Genomic DNA, 22,765 nt, shown 5'->3' with positions numbered 1-22,765 from the left:
GCAGCCAATAAACTCACCCGTATCTGAAGTAAGTGCTGAACTGTCTGCAGAGGCGGTGAGCGAGTTCTCGTTTACCACATGCTTGAGGACCGGCCAATACCAGCATGGGATACGGGGCATCCAGACTCGGCAGGGTGCTGCAACACAGGGCAGAGGGGCACGCGCGTTAACGCATCCGGCGTGGAAAGCCGCCCACGGCGCAGTCACGGCGAATCTGGCTATCCGGCACGTGCTATATGCAGACACGGTATGGAGGGATGGTCCTACTTTCCACAGGCAAGTTGATTACTAAATAGCGAAGAATTTACCTTAACACCATTTTTAGAAGGAAAAACACGGTAGGAGAGATATTCATTTCTGGTTGATGGAGTTTTCCCGCCAAGAAATTCAAAATGAAAGAAATAAGACTTGCCCTCTCAGAGGTAAACTTCTTCATATCTTTTTTTTTTTTTAGTAATTAATTTATTTTAATTGGAGGATACTTACTATACAATATTGTGATGGTTTTTGCTATATACCAACATGAATCAGCCATGCGGTATGCATGTGCCCCCCCCCCCATTCTGAACTCCCCCTCCCACCTCCCTTCACACCCTATCCATGTCGGTTGTCCCAGAGTACTGGCTTTAGGTGCCCTGCTTCATGCATTGAACTTGCACTGGTCATCTTTTTGACATATGGTAATGTACATGTTTCAATGCTATTATCTCAAGTCATCCCACCCTCGCCTTCTCCCACTAAGTCCAAAAGTCTGTTCTGTGTCTCCTTTGCTGCCCTGAATGTAGGATCATTGTTACCATCTTTCTAAATTCCATATGTATGCATTAATTTACAGTATTCTCTTTCTCTTTCTGACTGACTTCACTCTGTATAATAGGCTCCAGTTCTTATCTGTTGATTTAGAACACTGATGTGGGGACTTCCCTGGTGGTCCAATGGTTCAGAATCCTCCTTCCAACACAGAGGATGTGGGTTCAGTCCCTGTCAGGGAACTAAGATCCCATATGCCATGGGGCAGCTAAGGCTGCACACCGCAATTCGAGAGGCCAGTGTGCCACAAATACTGAGCCCTCAGGTTCTAGAGCTCAACCGCCGAAACTAGAGAATGCCTGCATGCCACAACGGAGACCCAGGGCAGCCAAAATTAAAAAATTAAATAAAAGATAAAATGGCAAATTTACTATAAAAAAGAACACATGTGTGCAAAGAAAATAATAATCACTAATGTTTACATCAGCAATTACTATGTGCCAGGCACTATTCTAGGCATCTTACGTGCATTACCTCATTTAATTATCACAGGAAGCTAATGAAGATGATTCTATCATTCTCCCCCACTTAACACACAAAGAAACTGAAATACAGAGAGGTTAATTAACATGCTCAAAGTAACAGCTAGTAAGTAAGAGCTGGTATGAATCTAGGCATGGCTTCCAGGTCTAAAAGACCAATTTGGGCTAATTTACATAAAATCTCTTGCAACAGGCAGAGCTGAAGTGTGTGGGTTTCACTCATGACACAAATTTTAGAAATACAGACTAAAATATAATATTTTGAAAACAACATGGCTGAGGTGTAGATTCTATGAAGCACGGGGGCAGCGCAGCATAAGTTTTCAATCCCTCTGAACACTCACAGAAAAACAGAAAAACTTGAGAACAGAAGTCCATGGAAAATGAAACCAGACGAAATTTCGTGGATAATGAAACCAGAAGAAAAGCCACAAACCCACAAGACTTTTATGGCACTGGAATCTGTGCAGGAAGAAGCAATGGGCAGCATTTGAGAGCAAGAGAACCCCCAAAACAACAGGTATCCAGCGAAAAGCAGGCAGGCTGGAACTGTACATGTCCAAAAGCCTACACTGGAATGCTCATAAAAGCTGTATTTGCAGTAACCAAAAACTGGGATCAGCCCAGATGTCCTTTGAGGGATGGTTGGTTAAACTAATTGTGGTGTATTCAACAAGGAATACTATTCAGCAACACAAAGGAGTGAACCACTGATACACTTAACAGCTTGGATGAATCTCCAGGGAATGAGGCTAAGCAAAAAAAAAAAGTCAACCCTCAAAGCTTATACATATACTATATGATTCCATTTATATAGGCTTCTTGAAATGACAACATTCCAGAGAAGGGGAACAGATTATTTATTAGTTGCCAAAGATTAGGGAAGGTGAGAAGGATGGAGGCAGCTATTGCTATTAAAGGGAAGCAAAGGGATTCACGTGACAAAACTCCTGTATCTTGACTGGAAGTATGTTGTGCTCAGCCATGTCCTATTCTTTGCAACCCCATGGACTGTACCCCTCAGGCTCCCGAGTCCATGCGATTTCCCAGGCAAGAATACTGGAGTGGTTGCCATTTCCTACTCCAGGGGATCTTCCCGACTCAGGGATCAAACCCATCTCCTGAATTGGTAGGCAGATTCTTTAGCACTGTGCCACCTGGGAAGTTACCCATTTCTATCTTGACTGGAGTGATGCTCATGTGAATCTACACATCTGATAAAATCGCACAGAACTAAACGTACACATGAGTCCATGCAAAACGTGAAATCTGATAAGGTTGATGGATTGTATCAATGTCAGGTTCCTGGTTTTGATATTCCACTATAGCTAAGCAAGATATTATCACTGAGGGAAACTGGGTGAAAAATATCTAGACTTTCTCTGTATTATCTCTTACAACTGCATGTGAATCTAAAATTGTCTCAATAATTTCTAAGTGATTAAAGAGAAAAAATTTTGAAATAAGGTGATGAAAATTGAGGATAGGCAAAGAAGATCTACTTCCTAAAGGAGAAAACCAAAACCAAAGGAACAGAGCAAATATTACAGACTGTCATTCAAGAAAAAAGTTTCCTGAAAAAAAAAAATAACAGTATACAACATTCCTGAGAATATTAGCCCAGAACAACTGGGCTAGAAATGTTGTAACAATAATACTAAGGCATAGTCTAGTAAAAGACAGTGTGTGCTCAGGTGTGTCCAGCTATTTGCAACCCCATATATTGTGGCCCCCCCCAGGCTCCTCTGTCCATAGGATTTCCCAGGGAAGAATACTGGAGTGGGTTGCCATTTCCTTCTCCTTAAAAAAAGGCAGAAGTGGGGGTAATTATTTAGCTAGAAAGAGAACACATGATTTATACAGGAAAGAAAATTAAAATTGTCATCATGTTTTTGACAGCAATTTTTGCACGAAAAGAAAATGGAGAAGCACTTTTAATATGTTCAAGGGAAAAAAGTGTGAGTCATGGATTTTATATACAGCAAAAAATGATTTTCAAGTGTAAAGGGCAGATAATCTTCCATATTATCAACATGGAAGATTTCAAGAGATATTGATTGCACAGCCCTTCCTAAAGAATGTGCTAAAGAACACGCTTCATACAACCAAAAGGACTCAAGAGGCATCACTGTAAGGGCTGGCGGTGGGCAATAAATATGCAGTTACCCAGAGAACGAAGGCTGAGTGACAGCAAAGGAGAAAGTACAGTGTGTGATGGGTATATGTTCTGACAATATAAATACAGTGCACCATTTTTAAAATGGAGTGATTGACACTTATATGAAATATATACAGTAGGCAAATTCATAGAGACAGAAAGTATATTAGAAGGTACCAGGGGGTGGGAGTAGCAGGAAATGGGGAGTTATTACCTAATGGCTACAGAGCTTCTGTTCTGGGTGATGAAAAACTTTTGGAAACAGATGGTGGTGATGGTCGCACAGTACTGTGAATATAATTAAGGCCACTAAACTGTACACTTTCAAGTGGTTAAAATGGCAGATTTTATGTGTGTGTGTGTGTATATATATTTAACCAAAACAAAAAACAATGGGGGATGGTTAACAGGAAGAACATCGGCAAAAACGGTTTTAATGCTTCAGTAATTATTACTGTTGGTATTCTGATACTGTTGTGGTATAATATGGGACATTAAAACAAGAGTAATCATGGGATGTTCTGATTTCATCTTCTTCACTGCCTTTGGTGAGGGAGAAAAGGAGATACAGATGTAACAGAGATGAAGTTCAGTAAAAGCTCAAATGTAGTCTTGAAGCTGAATTGTATCAATTGAGGAGGTATTTTACTATCTATTTTTAGATAGAGCTATCTAGATACAGATTAGATAGACATGAAAGATTAAGTAGATGTAATGAAGTGAAGTGAAGTGAAGTGGAGTCGCTCGGTCGTGTCCAACTCTTTGTGACCCCGTGAACTGTAGCCTACCAGGCTCCTCAGTCCATGGAATTTTCCAGGCAAGAGTACTGGAGTAGGTTGCCATTTCCTTCTCCAGGGGATCTTCCCGACCCAGGGATCAAACCCAGGTCTCCCGCATTGCAGGCAGATGCTTTACTGCCTGAGCCACCAGGGAAGCCTAGTAGATGTAATAGGTAGGAACAAATAGGCAAGATGGATGGATGGATGGATAGTAAAAAGAATGAGTAGATGGATCAATGAATGGAAGGAAGGAAGGAGGGAGGGAGAGAAGGAAGGAAATCCATTTCTAGCTTCTGTCCACTAAAAGACCTACAAAACAATGACCAACCCAGGAGTCAAGATTGTCTCTAGTGCCCACACTGCGATTGGGAAATACCACTTCTCACTAAAATGAACCAGGGCTTCTTGGAGAAATGGCTGATTTCAGAGTCCAGACAAGGCTTGGACAACATCAGTCTGGAGAACCTTGTCATATGAGAGAGCAAGAAAGCCCTCACTGACTACCAGGCCAGAGTCAACACTTGGCCATATCATTTGGATCCTTACTCCAGTCTCGCCAGGAAAGAGGACAGTGAGTCCCCAGTATCACAGCCTAAAAGTTCCAAGAGAAAAAGTCAGTGTTTCTTTCCTGGAGGTTGACTTCTGGGGCTGCCAGGGAGCTGTGTCCTGACCCAGGGTGGGAAGGACATGGCCTGCCTCCTCCTATCTCCACGAGCTTTACATCATGAACACTGCTCCATCCCAGGGCATCTAGGGTGGCTTGGCCATTTGCTATTCTCTGTCTGACAGCCAGAAATGATCAAGAAATGTGTGTTTATCAGACACTGCTGTAAATTTGTTTGATACATATTTTTATATAAATGTACCCTAAAGCATGAAACAACTAACAATCTCATAAACTAGAAAATAAATACAATGAGGACAATAAATGCCCTTCTTTTAAATCAAATGTGCTTTTCCAGATGTATGCAAATAAATGATAAATCATTTCACCTAGAGGGCTACCATAAATATATAAAACTGTCAACGTCTACATGATTAAATTACATGTAAAAAATCATGTCCTGGATGCAAAATAAAACATTTTCTCTCTGTGGGAAACCAACCGGGTGAAGTACAGGAGCAGACCACATGAAGAAGAGGAGCCGTTTATAACCCAGAGACTTTACAAGCATTTTTATAGTGCCTTTGGGTACTGATAGAATTTCTGTATTATACTTATAGTGTCAATGGCCATCTGCTTCAACAGAGTGTTTAAAAAGAAATGGAGAAATTGTGGTAAATTTGTCTTCAAACTTAGAGGTGAGGGTCTCTATTCCTGTGTTCAGTCAAGCTGGGTGACTCCTCCCTATGGGGTTGATTGAAGCTCAGTGCATCCCGTGGAAAGGCTGTTTCAGTTTCCCTTCGGCAAGCAGGGATTCTACGAACTCTCTAATATAGAACCTGTGGTCATGGGTGCTCTTTGGCAGGGGTTTCTAGCATCCACTCACAGCTAAGGAAAAACTGTCAATGATAGAGACCATCACAATGCTCTGTTGATAAGGCGAGGGTCTGGTGTTCTCTCCTAAAGCAGGTATGTCGGCAAACTTTTTTTCATTTTTCATTTCACCATCCTATGTCACAGGCTTCCCTGGTAGTAGCTCAGTTGGTAAAGAATCCACCTGCAATGGGGGAGACCACAGTTTGATCCCTGGGTTGGGAAGCCTCCCTGGAGAAGGGAACAGCTACCCACTCCAGTATTCTGGCCTGGAGACTTCCATGGACTGTATAGTCCAAGGGGGTCACAAAGAGTTGGACATGACTGAGTGACTTTCACTACCAAGTAACAGGCTAGCCACCATTCAAGGGTCCAGATGAAAGAGGTAAGTTGAATCCACTTATTGCCACACTTGGGAAAAGGCCAACAAGGGAGTCCCATGTTTGAACATGTGATGATGATATGCTATATCTGAGATAACACAGCCTGTCAAATGAAGACCTGATCCCTTCCTCAGAGAGGTGAAAAAAGGAATGGGTCACAAGAGAGATAGCCAGGGAAATGAGGAGGTTGTCCTGTGCTGACCACCCCGAGTTCCACCCAAGGCGTCTCTCAGAATACCTGTCAAAGATCTTCTGTGGCTGCATCACGCTGTTGACCACATGGGTCATGTGGTCTTGGGCCGCGACCACTTCCGGGGGAGGGTTGTATTTATTCACGGCCGAGATCTTTTCCAGAATTAGAAATGCAAAGGGGAAAAAAAATTCATTGTACAAGAAAGATAAGACTTTCTTTACTGAAATGTTCTAGACATGCAACCAGGAATCTGTGTTCTGTCTTCATGTCTACTCTAGCTTTCCTAAAACCTAAAGAATGATAATTATTTTAAAATATTGAACTGGAGCCCCTTGATCACCTATTTCTTTGTATTTTCTGGTTTGGGAGGGAAAAAGCAAAACAAAAACAAAAAACAAAACCTCTAAAGTCTAAGATTACCTTTAATACAGTAAATGTTTCAACTTTTAGTAAGAGAAGAAGTAATAAAATTCTTAGTTCTAGATTCCAGGTAGCTGTTATTGTAGAAGTTTTCCTCCTGCCATCATACCAAGAACTATTCCTATTATCTCAAATACTGCTAAACCTCCTCCTCTTTTAATATAACTTTCTCTTTTCAAAGATATGGGCCTTTTCCTCATGACAGACAGTTGTCTGTCCCCCGGCTTTGCCATCACTCTAAATACAGTATGCTTGTCTACCACATCTTTATCTATGTGTGGTTTCAAATGTTATTCCCTTTGCAAAACATTAAAGGGAAAGAGAAATCTAATAAGCGGCTCTGAGTGTGAGAATAATAACAGACCAGCATCTATAACTATTTTTAACCAAGATTTCAGAAAGGCATTTATGAACTGGAATATATCTGCCTCTCTGCATATTTATACCTGCTTTTTCACTCCCATCTCAAATTTGCATCGGGTGTAAGAAACCCCTCATTAGTGGAGATTTCAGCTGACACCTGTCAGGACAGCATGACAAATTGGCTACCACAGGTATGGTGTGGGGAGGCAGGTACTAGCATTCAAGGTCTGGTTACTCTCAAGTTATGTGTCCAGAAAAGAATCATTATCTTAAGATGGAGAATAAAGGATTTAAAATACCAGAGTAGCGATTTGAGTCCTTTACAGTGATGTGGTAGAATGACACTGTAATTCATTTCATTATTAAGTGAAGATTTAGAGAAACACAGAATCACACACCCTCCACATATGATAATTTTCCAAACTTATAGTCAGCCTTACAGCTGCCAGCCTAGGTACACAAAGGCTGCTTGTGTCTCCCATGGCCAGTCTCCTTACTGTACCAAAAGCAGGGCTTTCACTGCGTTTGTGTTGACGCTCAGCTCTGCAGAGGGTTAAACAACAGACTCTAGGAAAAGGAAATGCTCCTTAAATAAATAATGGATGAGCATACTGTCATATGCTCATTTCTAGATTGCAGTGGTCCTGCAGCAGGCGGCATGAGCTTTTGACCTATCAACTCATAAACACGTGAAATATGACTACATACCTTTTCGTCCACTTTAATCTTCTTCTGATCCAATTCTGTTAATCGAAGTAGCATAAAAATGACGAAGGACCAATAGTCAGGTTTTTCCTGTTTAAAATTTCAAGAGGGTTATTTTGTTACCTTCCTTTTTCCAAAATTAATAAGCAGTAGCAACCTGCTTTCATGAGCCAAGGCCTTTTACCCACTAATGCTGTCATTCACACACACACACACAAAGTCTTTACATTTTCACAACTGCAGTCCCCTTATATTAACAACTCAAATGCAGACTCTGCCTTGTAACTTATTAAGCCTTTCAAATGTGTGATCTTGTTAATCTCCCTGTGAGATAAGCAGGACAAACCTGATTATCTCCATCTCTAGAGAGAAAAACACCTAAGGCTCAGGGACATGAAGTATTTCATCTAATGTTTCGTGGCCAGTGATTGAAACCCTATCTTCTAACTTAAAGGAGTTTCATTATTATAATAGTAGTAGTCTTTACTATTAATTCCTCATTATTTCTTTGTGTTACTTTATATTAAATTTGTATCATTAATTATGAATTTGTTTTACAATAATAGAATGATATTCATTTGTAGAACAATTCCCTTAATACTCTATCATCTGCTTTGTTAGGATTATCTGCTTTTTAGAAATATAATTAGTTATGTTGTATCAAGAAGCTACGTCTCTTTGAAGGGAAAGATATTAAGTGGGTGATGCATTTTGTAGATGAGAATACACACGAAATGAATATATAATGGCATCTTTTGTGTACTTCAAAGTGCATATGTGGGAGGGGTTTATAAATAAATGAGGTAACATGTGTGAAAGGGTTTGCGCTATTTATTTATGCAAACACCTGGATGCTCTTTGTGGGTCTGGAACTGGGAGGGATGGCCACTTTAAACCCCTTTCTTTCCAGAGGATGCTTTTAAATTGTCTGCCACTATTCCCATACCAAGCATTGTTTTTACTTTCAGACTGTACTTTTCATTTTTCATTTTGATTTTTTGCCTGCCTAGTTATGTTTCTCAAGACACACACGCACAAAGAAAGGTACTCAGAGATACATACAAATTCAAGAATCTACGGCAAAGTGAGTGAAGGATATAGATTCAAAGGGGAATGAATGACATTTGCACAGAGAGGGAGGGACAGAGTTGAGCAGAAAGGATCTATCATTGGGGACAAAAAAGAGAGGATCCAGAAAAAAGAAAAAATCTGGATATTTGATATCCAAAGGTGAAGAATCACTAGGAAATATATGATTTTTTCCTATAATCATTTTACAATGGCAGTTTTACAGCGACCCCCAGGATAATTTCTTTAGGTGTCTCATCTTAGACTTCTCCCTGATATAACATAGGAGCCACATTCCATCTATACCTCAGGCATTCTTACACTAAAAAGACATTGCTCTATAATCTCAACAGCTCCCTCTTGATAATCTTTATTACCACCTGGATGAGTCACATATGGTCATACAGAGTAGACAACTAATATTCAATTTTAGGCTTTACCTGCACCTACGGTGGAGCACAGGTGTGACTTTGCTTACCCTTCTAATAGAGAACGGTGATAAACACACTGTATTCACATTCTTCATGCTCTATCAAAAGTATTTCATAAAGAAGAATTCCAAGAATGTTTCTCATCCCTACCCTCCACCCCCAAAACAAAGGACATCTCACCCGAATTGGATTTCTTAGGAGATTGAGAACTCGAAGGAGAGGTAGGTTTTCAATGTATTCTATTTCATCCAGCTCAGCAATCTGTTTAACCAAAAAACAAAGACACACACACATAGACAATATTATCAACAGGCTAAATGTACCAAGACAACATAGAACATAATATAAGAGGAGCTAATTTGGATCCTTTAAACTCAACTTATTTTAAAAATTGCTCTTGTGAATATCTAGCTTTACAATGAGAATTCCATAAAGTCACACAGAACAAGGGAATTACTGTGTGTTCCTTCAATAAATGTAAACTCACAGCCACATTTTATTTTCTCCCCTCTGGACAGAGAACAGTGAGGTAGAGAGATGTTCCTCATCTCATCCATATTTAAGGCAAGAATGAAATAGTATGGAAAAACAGAAAAAAATATAAAAAAGGCATGCATGGGCTACGTGACTCTCCCCATCACTCATCCTGTCCAGCCCCCAGTTCCCCAGTCCCCCTCCCCACCACTGCTTCTGCTGGTTATTGTGGTTATTTGTGACTGGGGAAGCCTTCTTACTGCATGTAGCTCTATCATTTTTTCAATGAGGTCACTGTTTTAAGAAAAGATAAAAATGGCAAGTTGTATGACATATTTCTTGATGTCAATGTTACATGACTATTCACCTGAAAACTCTTTGCTAAACTGTACATTTATGAGTTATACATAACTCTGTCTTCTCCAACAGCACGGTTTGAAAGCAACAATTCTTCGGCTGTGTAGATCACAACAAACTGTGGAAAATTCTTAAAAAGATGGGAATACCAGACCACCTTACCTGCCTCCTGAGAAACCATTATGTAGGTCAAGAAGCAACAGTTAGAACCAGACATGGAACAATGGACTGGTTCAAAATTGGGAAAGGAGTCATCACGGCTGTATATTATCACCCTGATTATTTAACTTATATGCAGAGTACATCATTTGAAATGCCAGGCTGGATGAAGCACAAGCTAGAATCAAGACTGCCAGGAGAAATATTAATAACCTCAGATACGCAGATGACATCACCCTTATGGCAGAAAGCGAAGAGGAACTAAAGAGCTGCTAGATGAAGATGAAAGAGGAGAGTGAAAAGGCTGGCTTAAAGCTCAACATTAAAACAAGCAAGATCATGACATCTGGTCCCATCACTTCATGGCAAATAGATGGGGAAACAATGGAAACATTGACAGACTTTATTTTGGAGGACTCCACAATCACTGCAGATGGTGACTGCAGCCATGAAATTAAAAGACGCTTGCTCCTTGCAAGAAAAGCTATGACCAAACTAGACAGCACATTAAAAAAGCAGAGACATTACTTTGCCAACAAAGGTCCGTCTAGTCAAAGCTATGTGTTTTCCAGTAGTCATGTATGGATGTGAGAGTTGCACTATAAAGAACGCTGAGTGCTAAAGAATTAATACGTTTGAATGTGGTGTTGGAGAAGACTCTTGAGAGTTCCTTGGACTGCAAGGAGATCCAACCAGTCCATCCTAAAGGAGATCAGTCGTGAGTGTTCATTGGAAGGACTGATGCTGAAGCTGAAGCTCCAATTCTTTGGCCACTTGATGCAAACAACTCACTCACTGGGAAAGACCTGATGCTGGGAAAGATTGAAGGCAGGAGGAGAAGGGGATGACAGAGAATGAGATGGTTGGGGTGCATCACTAACTTGATGGTCATGAGTTTGAGCAAGCTCCAGGAGATGGCTGAGGACAGAGAAGCCTGGGGTTGCAAAGTTGGACACGACTGAGTGACTGAACAACAACCACCACAAAACCATATGAAGAGATTTGGAACCTGGTCTTATGACATCTTAGGTCTTATGACTTCTTAAAGTCTAATGACTTCATGAAGTCTATGACTTCATAAGACAATGTGACAGTGAACAAATGAGTTAACCTTAGAAGCTGACAATTTTTTTTTCCATTTATTTTTATTAGTTGGAGGCTAATTACTTTACAATATTGTAGTGGTTTTTGCCATACATTGACATGAATCAGCCATGGATTTACATGTATTAGAAGCTGACAATTTAATATGCAAGTCACATGAAAATGAGGAGGAACAGTTTTTCCTGTTATTAAAAATCCACTCTTGCCAGACCTAGACTGTCTTTTTTTGATTTTTAGAAATATAACAGCTAATGGAAGCTCACTGGAGAAAGAGTCACTGGATCCAGCTAATGAGCACCGTCATGGCTGAACAGACAAAAGTCTCTTCAGAAATGCATCTTACCCCAGATAGTCTCTATGTCTCTTTTAGGGTCAGCCAGACTTTTCATTTTCAAGAAGTAAATAATCAACTTACTTGTGAGATCTTTCCCAAAAATACAACAAAGTACTCAAGATGAATAAAATCACAATGTAGATCTTATTGCAGCAGAAGTGAGCTACAGGTACTAACTGAATATATCATTATTAGGAGCACACATGCTTTATTAAAAATAAAATATAATTCAGAATGAAAGCCAATTGATAAAATTTGTGAAGTAATGTGTGCATTAAGCCAGAATGGAAATTTAAATAAGTTCAGTCTCCAAATTTATCCAAGTTGCAAACATAGGCTATTGTTACAAATAAGATATGAGAATTCACTTCCAGTGTCTCTTCTCATTAAATGGAGGCAACACAAGCCTGAGGCTATTCTCTTAGCTCCAGTTTCCCTGCTCTGACATGTCAGATATTCCTAATGCAATCTTTCTACCCCAAATTTCACATGAACATATCTACTTCACAAAGTCATGTGCACTTGGTTGCAGTTTAAACCTTCAAAATAATGAAATTAGGCATTTTTAAAAGCTAAGAATCACTATTTATTTAAAAAAAAAAAAAAAAGTCCTTCACCTATTGCTCCAGGAGGTTTTCTAGAATATTTCTGAGCTGGCATTGAATATGATAGCACTTGAGACATTAATAATGGGTCCTAAAATGTCCTCTTATGTAGACACTAAAACCAAGACACGTAAAGTATGACATTACCTTATTATCCTCGAGGTTGATCACTTCCAAGAAATCATGACCCTCTAAGCCTTGGAGGCTACTGATCTGATTCTGGCTCAGATCGAGGATCTGCAGGACTCTTAGGTCATCCAAACCTGTGATCTTCTCAATCTGGTTATTGCTCTAAAATAGATAAAATACACTTAATGTCCTAAAGAGAAAACTGCAGTGACAAGTTTTCATTCTGGGTACTGCCTCAAACCTCTTAAAATCAGTAAGACATTCTTGTCTCACTCTATTCCCATCATTCACCTTCCTAAACACATATACATACATCATAGAAAGAAATCACGGTATTGTAGCTGGAAGACTCTGAACATAATATTTTTTGCTAGAGACAAGCAGATGAATGTTCATAGAAACATTGTTCAATAGGAAAGACAAAAGCTAGGTAGTATAAAATTTGGACATTGCTAACCTCAAGCCTAATGGCTGCATGACTCCATGCTTCTCTTTAGAAATATAAATTTAACACAATTCATGGCCAGTTTAACAAACCACTTGAATACTACAACTCCCACATCTACTCTGTTTTCAGAAATATTCTGAATATAATCACTTCATATCACAAGGTCTGTGGTAGTCTGATATATGCTTCTGCTTATTCATGCTCTTGGTACCTTTCTCTCCTCTTGAATCCAGGCTGCACCTATGACCTGCCTTAACCCAAAGAATATGGCAGAAGTGTCCTAGTTACAAACCTAAGACTTAAAAAGGCCTGGCAGTGGCTCCTCTTGTGTCTTGGAGCCCTGAGCTGCCTTGTAAGAACTCTAGCTCCTCTAGAAAGAATCTGTGGGGATGTTACACAGAGAGGAGCCCGGAGACTAGAGAGAGAGAAGAATCTCAGCTATTGCAGCATCTCAGCTGAGCCCAGCCCCCAGTCAATCTGCTAGCTGGACATGGAAGACCAGCAGAACCACCCAGCTGAGCCTAGCTCAGATTACAGAACTGCAAAATAACAAAATGGTTCACTAATAGAATTTCTCAACCCCACTACATTTTGGGGTGGCATGTTTTACAACAACACATACACAAACTAAGTTCTTAAATAATTCACACATAAACATCTTCTTAGACAATACCATAAAACAGAGAAAGATATAAAACTTAAATGTTGTTCTCTTTTCCAATCCCCATGAATCCATAATACAAATTATGGTGGTAACAACAATTTGCATTTTCTTGTACATTTCCCAACACATGCAAAATTCCTTGGGCTCATTAGTATTTGAAGCATAAGAATATGTCCCAGTAAAGCTAAACTCTGAGTTGAGAATCACAATAAAGAGTAATTTTGAGGTTTCAATTAAAGCCATGTTATACCCATCCTTAAACTTTTAAAACTTTTACTGAGAACTTTATAACTAAGAAGTTATAGTATTCTCTACCATTTATAATATTTTTCCTGGTACATGTTTCCTGATACATTTAATAGTAAGAGCTCATTTTCACCCAATTTTTCATAAGATTTTACTTCAATAATGAGCAAGATTTATATCCATTAATATAATTTTATGGTTCTTTAAAATATATTAATAAAATGTTGATAATCTATAAAGCTGGATGATAGTATGTGGGGATTCATTAAACTATTCCCTTTATTTTTATATATGTCTGAAAAATTCCATAATGAGAAGGAAGAATACTAATGACCCCATTTGCCCAAGTCAGATTTCCTACTGTTCAAAAAAGTTCTAGAAAGAGTAATAGAAAAAGGGAAGGAAAAAACTACACTGAACATAATATTCATATTAATTTAACTTATTGAAATAGGACCTCAATATCCTATTTAAAATATGCCCACATATCAAATTTATACATAATACACTTCTTCCTAAAGACTTTTGATGTGCCATAGATGTGAAAGATAAACTGTAATTCTTTTTTAGTGTGTCTCTGATGGCTTTCAAAGTGGTAGATGCTCAATAGCAGAGTAAGGCCTAGAAATGTTTAATTAGATAGTCTATGGTCATAAAAGAAAGCAGAACTTGAGAAATATGTCAAATCGGAATTTGAGTTGAAAGTCATCTAGTCAAATCTTTTATCCAAAGATGAAAAACTGATACTTCTCTCCTCAAAGTGCATGGCCAGTTTCTGCAAGAACAGTTCTTCTTGCATGTTTCATCATGTTGAGCAGGGAAAAGGGGGCAGTTAGAGAGAAACTATTTCATTAAATAAGTAAAATGAGAAGTAGTCTCAATGTCCCAAGTTGGGAGGGGAAAAAAAAACAAATGACTTTTACTGAGACACAATGATTTTTTGAAGTTTGGAATGGCTTGTCCTTACTTGCTAAAGGAGGTGGCTGGCAGAACAGACCATGAGTGAACCACATTTTCCCTTAATATTTATTGTAAAAGTTGATGGTAGGGAATTAACAATTGGTTTGTATAGTGAATGGCTCTTTTTTCCCCTCTGAATTTATCTCAATAAAGTGAATTACTTTCAGCAGTACAATTGTTTTACTGATATCACAATTTTTTAAAACAGCATGAAAAACTATTGAAACAAATGAGTCTCATGTTATGTATTTTATTGATATATGGGAAAAAAGCTTTACCATTCTCAAAAATTTTAAGGAAAATGAATGATGGAAAACTCTGTGTTTTCTAGTTAATCTTGGATAATGGGAAAGGGAATGGGAACAATCCATCTAATCTACTTGTAGGAAAAGTAAGTTTTTTATGCTTTTTCTAAAAGCTGCTTGAGATGAAACTGTCAATACAGTTTACTTATTCAGTTACTGAAACAAAGTCTTAGGATAAAAGTGCTATGTGTTGTTATTCTTAATAAGGAGTTGAATTCTCATTCCCTTGTGCACAGCTCCACATCTCTTCCCACATACCATGCTCTACTTAAAGTCAACAGGAATGCAATGTAAAAAGATACATAAAGAAAAGGATAAAGTTGTAACAAGCTGCAAATTGAATAGAACATACTGCCAAGAATCCTTCAAATTATCATAATTTTTAAATGTGACTTTCTTTTATAATTTTTAAGTTTGCAATTTGACTTGCCGAAGTCATTTTCCTTTGCAGCTTTGCCACTGTGCCTTAGTGGACAGAAAACATGAAACTTCAGGGGAATAATTAAACTTTATCACATCTCCACCGGCAATTAGTAGTTTGCCCTCATCTAATTCACCGTAAGGAGTGAAGAGTCTTGAAAAAGCACTTCAGGCTCCAAGCTCGGGGAAAGAAAAATTAACACATAGCCAACCATCAGCTGTCTGTGGTTAAACAAGACAGAAATAATGTATCATATCTGTAAAAAATCTGCAGGTAACCCAAGATGTCATCTTAAACAACAGTTCAACAATCTTCTGTGGGATAATTAACATAAGAAATTAATAAATTACTAGTCTCATGGCTTAAAATCCCTGCCTATCCTGTGACAGATAAAATGAATAGAAAAGCCATCCAAAGGGAAGAAGGAAGAAGAAAGACTCCTAGATCATCCACAAACTACTTTATCAGCCCCCAAACTAGTGAGCTAGACTATTACTTCAAAAATACTGTATATATGGTTGGAACTAATATGATCCTGCTGATTTTTAAGTAAGTTGTCTGTGTTTTCATTCAGTCATAGTCACAGAGCATGTCATATAGCTTAAGGAAAGTACTCTTCATGGGGAAAAAATTTAAAGTGTTAACTTTCTGAAGGGAATTCTTCATTTATTCTCAGCCAGAGAGAATAAATGAACTTTATTTATTTATTCATTCATAATAAATTATGAATAAATTTATTCATAATTCTGGTTTTCTAGAATGGGAGACTAGCATACAGTGATATAAAAGGACTGCCAAAATTCAGTGCCCAGTGTTTCACTTGAAAGTAATGAAGGTCTTTTGTTGCAATGAAGTTTTAACTGCAATAAATATTACACTTCTTCATGTTGTTTAGTCACTAAATCATTTCCGACTCTGCAACCCCATGAACGGTAGCCTGCCAAGTTCCTCTGTTCATGGCGTTTCCCAGGCAAGAACACTGGAGTGTGTTGCCATTTCCTTCTCCAGGGGATCTTCCTGACCCAGGGATTAAACCTGCGTCTCTTGCATTGGCAGGTGGATTCTTTACTGCTGAGCCAGCAGGCAAGTCCAAATACTATGCTTAAATATGTTTAAATATTTTTGCATTAATAAGACATAAATATATTCTTAACAGGTGCTAAAAGTATGCCTTTCTTTCTTAGTGGTAAAGTCAGTCTTTTAAAAGATGGAATTTGTATACCAAATTAGAAAATCATTTTACATTAGCATGAAATATTCATCAAACACACATAAACAAACCAGATATGAAAAGGAGCTAACAAAACTGAAGATCATGACATTTCATAAAGAAACTAGCTCTTTATAAAACTGAAAAATCCCAGCTATCATTCATATATTTACTAAGACATTAATTAGTACTTCTATAGAGAATAACACTTTTAGTAGACTCACCAGACAAAGTATTTTGATTGGTAACATGCCTAAGCCATTAATGGTTGTGATCCTGTTGTTGGCCAAACTAAGGTAGGTAAGACTGCTACACAGCTCGAGTCCACTGATTTCAGTTATCTCATTGCCTGTACACCACGATTATGTTTAAGGAAAATGTTACTGGAAACATTTTGAAGAAACAATGAATCAGTGTCAAATCATCATTAGAAAAATCAGACAACATCATAAATAAAAAAAAGTACTGCATGCCCAATACAAAGCATGCCAAATCTTAAAATATTTTTTATATGTAAGCTAATATTTACATGGGAAAAACATCTGAAAAAGAATGGATGTATATATGTATATGTGTGTGTGTGTGTGTGTGTGTGTGTATACTTCATATATATCGACTTAGCAACATACCTGATTCACTTTGCTGTACGCCTGAAACTAACAAATTGTAAATCAACTACACTCCAATAAAAATTTTTTAAAAAAAAGATAAGAAAGAAGTTAGTACTAGCACTACTTTTTTTTTTAAAAGTAACAGCTTTTGAGTGCGCTCAGTTGCATTTGCATTCATATGTGACTCATTTAATTGGTGAGGAAACAACAATTAATCGCCAGAGTGAAACCACCAGGGTGGTTCAAAGCTGCCTCTTTGGCAGCATTTTTCCTTTGCTCCCTTAATGGTCTTCATGGGAGACCCTTGTACTTTCCTACACGCAGAAATTCTGAATCCAGGGCTGTCCTGGGGACGTACATGTTCTTTATCATCCCCATAACCGGGAAAACAGCCCAGGAGATGTCATCTGCAGAAAATGGGTCATCTGAGATGTCAGCTGAGAAAATTTGGAGAGGAACAGCTTCTTGGCAAATTTCCAGGATTTAATGTCATTTCTCCACCAAAGCTCAGTTTTCCTTCCCAAGTAGCCTAAGACATCACCATTTTCTCAGCCAATTGTCATCTTCAGGGCATCCAGTCATCACCAAGACCTGGCATTTTTTGCTTTAAAACATCTCTTCAAATATGTCGTTCCTTTTCATCTCCAGCTTAATTCAGCTTTGGTACCAGTGGGTACCTCTAACTTACATTTCTTCTTGTCTTCAAGTCATCTTACACCCTATAGTCAGGTTAAATTTTTTTCAAAATATTGATTGGATATCATGCTTCAATTAACAAATTCTTACAGGACGAATTCCAAAATTTTCACTCTGGCATTTAAGGTCCTTCACTTTAAGCAAAACCTATTTATTGAATTTCATCCTCATTATAATGCAGTGAGAGTTCTCCAATTTTGCCAGGTCCATCTTCTTAATAGTTCAGGAATTTACATTTCACTTTCTTTTTTTTTTTTAATACTGCTTTCCTAATTATTTCTAAAACCTGCCCATTCTTCAGGTTTTAATTTAAAATTCCACTTTTTAAGTTTTCTCTTTCTTTTTTTAACATTTGCATTAAACTGGCATAGTAAGCATTTCTTTTTGATGAATAACCTCACTTCTCTACTTCTATTACTTTTTACTTACATAAATAAGTACGAGTGACAGATTTGGAGAACATATATTCACAACATACAGAATAGACAACGAATTAAATATCTAGAAAATATAAAGATGCAATAGCCCAGTAGAAAATGGGGAAAGAATATAATCAAGAAATTCTCAGAAGAGCAAATCTAAGTGGCTAACATAACAAGGAAAAGGAAATAGCAAGCCACTCCAGTATTTTTGCCTGGGAAATCCTATGGACAGAGGGCTACAATCCATGGGGTCACAAGAGTCAGATACAACTTAGCAACTAAACCACCACCACCAACATAAAAAACATATGAAAAGACACTCTGCTTCACCTATAGTCAGGAGAAAGTAAATTAAGATGTTATTCTTCACCTATCAGTTTCACAAACATTTTAAAAGTTTTGATAGATTCTTTCATACCACTGGGTGAGAGGGTTCATTATGGTACAGCCTCTCTGGAGGCAGTCTGGCAGTGTTTATTATAACTGTAAATATCGGGGCAATTCCAATTCTTGGTATTCACTCTAAACAAACTGTTTCTTCCTCAAAGCCTTTTCTGGTCAACTTCAAATACCCCACCTATGGAGATCAATCTCAGAACCAACAAATGTTTTGAAGAGAAAGGAACAGACTGTGTCACAAAAACATACATTTTGCTTCATAATTATCTGTAGTTATCCTAACTCTATTACTTACTAGCTATGCAACATAAGTTCTCTCTGCTCAGATTTTTCATCTGTAAAATGAAGACAACATCAGGTTGCCATGAAGCCCAAAAGTTAGATCATGAGGAAAAAATTTTAGAAAATAAGTGTGAATGGGTTGTACAAACTATCAAGTACCTCACACTTACAAGGCATGATGTTACTGTTACTAAATTACAAGCACATGAAGCTAAGGAATCACATCCTCTGCCTCCTGGCCAACAGCACACAAAGGAGGATTCAGGCCAGGATGGATTCTGAAAGAACTAGGCCAGAGACAGCTGTTAATTAAGAAACTAAGAGCAATGATGAGAAAATACTGCCAAGCTAACTGGAAATTCCTTGATTTTCCTCACAGGTTCCAGATTCAATCCTTAGGCGGAAGCATAATTCTGCTTGTTGTCAGCATGCATTTCAAAAGCACTTTCACAAAGCTTCCTGCCAGACTAGCTCTACAAACAGACAGTTATGCTCATAAACACGATCCTTCTTTCTGCTTCCATTTTCTTTGAGCTGTTTAATCACTCCATAGATGAATTAAAATATCCTCAGAGTAGCACTCTTTGGCAAGAAAAATTAAGCATGGAAAAGTTCAAATGGCCAACTGTTTCACTCTAGCCCAGGAAGCAATAGTCTCTAAGTCCTGTTGCAGGAGCACTAGGGTCTTGGTAGCTCAGCCTCAGCAGAAATGAAGATACTCTGATTTATGATGGAGAGTAAAACAAATGCTTGTGAGTGGCTGAGTCAGGAAGGATTCCCATGGGAACCAGGCAGGAATTAGAAAACTAGAATATGGAGATCCAGAAACCACCAAGAGATAATGGGAATTGAAAAGGAAAGCTTGTTGACTGTGTGTATAGTGATTTCCCAAGACATTAGAGACTACCTTCAGTTTACTTTCTAGCTTTGGATAGGAGGGAAAGTCTTGTATTATGAAATTAGTACTGCAAGGGCCAGAAGGAGGAGGAATACAGATGCCCCCTGCAGACATGGCCAGGGCTTCTACACTGGGGCAAAGGATGAGGAATTGACTGAACATTTCTGTTGATAAATACTTTCATTTCACCAAAATTTTGTTTCCCAACTCTTCACTCCTCTTTAAATTTCAAGGAATTTCAAGCACTATAAATTAAAGCTGACCTTTGAAAAACAGGTTTGAAATTTATGGGACCACTTTTACTTGAGTTGTTTTTTCTCTCACTAAATGCATCTACAGTGATACACCATCTCTAGAGGTTGGTTGAATCCACTGATGCAGAACTGTGGCTAACAAAGAACTTACTGTAAAGTTATGTGAGGATATTCAATTGCTCTGGGTTGGTCCCTAACTCTTACCATTATTCAAGGATCAACGGCAATCATGTTCTTAAGTAAAGAGTACTTTTAACAGAGGTATAAGAGCTTTCTCCACTAATTACTCCCATAGTTACATCATATGTGACTACCAGCAATGACAACAGTCAATATGCAGGACTGGTCCATCCAAAGCTCTGAGTTCAGGAATAACTTTCTCTCTCCCATCTCATTTTCTTAAGAACCTTCATGAAATGTTACTTGCCCTTCCTCCTAACATTATTCTTTCACATTCTTTAATAGGTCTTGGGACTATCCAATAAGAAGAAATATAATAAGTTAAGTCACTAAAATGTTACAATGAATTAGCTTACTAGGTAAATTCTCTTAGGTATATTTCAATTTTAAAAGGCCATTATTAGGAGAAAGACTCAAAGAACTAAGAATCAACATACTGCATTCTAACTCTAAAGTTTTATGATCCTATGAATAAATCTTTTACTGTGGAATGTTAGATCCTCATGGAAACTGAGTGAAGGAACCCAAAGGCACATAAGCATAACTTTCCAGCAAGGGAAAAGCCCAACGATATATTTTTACATTTTGGTGATGCTGTCCACAGTTCACAGTGCTTGACATGAATTATTCGCCACTCTGGTATTTGCTCTTATTCATTTGTCTATAGTCATAAAATATGGGCCTGGTGTATAGAAAACAGTTGCTAAGAAATAAGTAGGAAATCCATCACAATTCTCTTAGTGGACAGAACCACAGTGATGGCTTTAATCAAAATCAATCCTGAAGGATGTATATCACCTTACCAGTGAAAAATGTTCTTCACTCAGAGAGTGAATCTCTTTAAGAAATGAAACACGCATACACTTTAAATGGCTATGTGATAAAAGTAGTAATTATTCAATGAATTGCAACATGGGAAGAACAACGGAATTCAGAAGACTAGTCTTGGTTCAACCATTTACCAAATAATCTTGGACATGTCCTTGGGTCTTGGGCTTCTCTCCCATAAAATAATAGCACTAAAGACAAAAAAAAAGAAAAGAAAAAATAAAACAAAATAATAGCACTAGATGATCCCTAGAATCCTGTCTAGATTTAAAAATTCTATGAATCAATTTTTCAAAATTTCATGATTCTCTAATCATAGAATAAATTCCAATGAACAATCAATTGTATATATAGGTAAAGAATAAACTGCATCCTTTCTTAAACCTAAACAAATGTACTTATCCTTGATAAAGTTTATCATCTTTCATTTTGGGGTGCTTATCAATTAATCATCAGTTGCCCACCTACAAAGGACAAACTAGTATAATAAACTAAAAAGTTAATATTGTATAGTTAACATTGAGTTATTAACATAATCTACTATAATCACATTGTCAGCACTACTAGTTTGATTAGCTGATTTGTTTTTATTTTAAATAACTGCTTCTAATATTGATAATTATACTTCTATTTTAATTTTATTTTAAACAAAGGTGCATTTCTTCGCCCTCAAATAGAAAATACAGATGCTCACTAAGGAAAGCTTGAACAAATTTAAAAAGTTTAAAATAGAAAACAGCTAAATTTCTAAAGCATTTAAAAAAGGACAAGTAGAATGGCATCAGATTAAAAAAACATGATATTCAAAATATAATAGAGGGGACTGATTAGGTTAGAGCTGTGGATCTCAAAGTGTGGTCCTCAGACCACCAATATCAGCATCACCTAAGAATTGGCAGAGGATGAGATGGTTAGATGGCATTACTGACTCAACAGACATGAATCTGAGCAAACTCTGGGAGCTAGTGAAGGACAGGAGCCTGGCAGGCTGCCGTCCATGGGGTCACTAAGAGTTGGACACAACTTAGCAACTGAACAACAGGAACTTGTTAGTGATGCAAATTCTCAGGTACCACTCCAGACTTACTTAAGCAAAAGCTCTGGAGGATGGGGACCAGCAACAGGTGTTTTAACAAGCCCTCCAGGGAATTCTGATAGAGCTAAAGTTTGAAGTTTGGTAAATAATTATTTTCAAGGAAATTAATTTCTAATTTTCAAATTAAAATTTTTTAAAAAATTTTTTACTCGGCCTGCTTCTATTTACTTTTAAAACTTTGATGAATATTCTTAAAAGCACAGGTCTGTGGTAGTCTGATACATGCCTCTGCTTATTCATGCTGCACCCATTGACCCGCCTTAAGCCAAAGAATATGGCAGAAAAGTCCTGGTTCCAAATCTAAGACTTAAGAAGGCCTGGCAGTGGCTTCTTTTGTGTCTTGGAGCCCTGAGCTGCCATGTAACAGCTGTAACATCCTGATGTCTCTCTCTCAAAGATAACCCCTGGGCTGAA

At 37.9% G+C, this 22,765-nt stretch overlaps 1 protein-coding gene across 3 annotated transcripts in view; it reads right to left on the bottom strand.

Annotated features, from left to right (window-relative positions):
- Positions 1–22,765, bottom strand: part of LRGUK (leucine rich repeats and guanylate kinase domain containing) — a 96,056-nt gene that overhangs the window by 51,266 nt on the left and 22,025 nt on the right. For 2 of the 3 annotated variants that reach the window (XM_043463750.1, XM_043463748.1), the window contains exons 6-11: positions 16,910–17,034; positions 12,450–12,593; positions 9,450–9,530; positions 7,774–7,860; positions 6,328–6,434; positions 18–137 (exon numbers count right to left, since the gene is read on the bottom strand). In XM_043463750.1, coding sequence (XP_043319685.1) covers positions 18–137; positions 6,328–6,434; positions 7,774–7,860; positions 9,450–9,530; positions 12,450–12,593; positions 16,910–17,034 — 664 coding nt within the window. Of the gene's footprint in view, positions 1–17; positions 138–6,327; positions 6,435–7,773; positions 7,861–9,449; positions 9,531–12,449; positions 12,594–16,909; positions 17,035–22,765 lie in introns of those variants that run through there. The other variant, XM_043463749.1, reaches the window with a different exon arrangement.

This window comes from Cervus canadensis, chromosome 3 (genome assembly GCF_019320065.1).
Source record: "Cervus canadensis isolate Bull #8, Minnesota chromosome 3, ASM1932006v1, whole genome shotgun sequence".
NCBI classification, from domain to species: Eukaryota; Metazoa; Chordata; class Mammalia; order Artiodactyla; family Cervidae; genus Cervus; species Cervus canadensis.
Note: the sequence above shows the minus strand (reverse complement) of the source record. Positions and strands in the feature narration are given on the sequence as shown.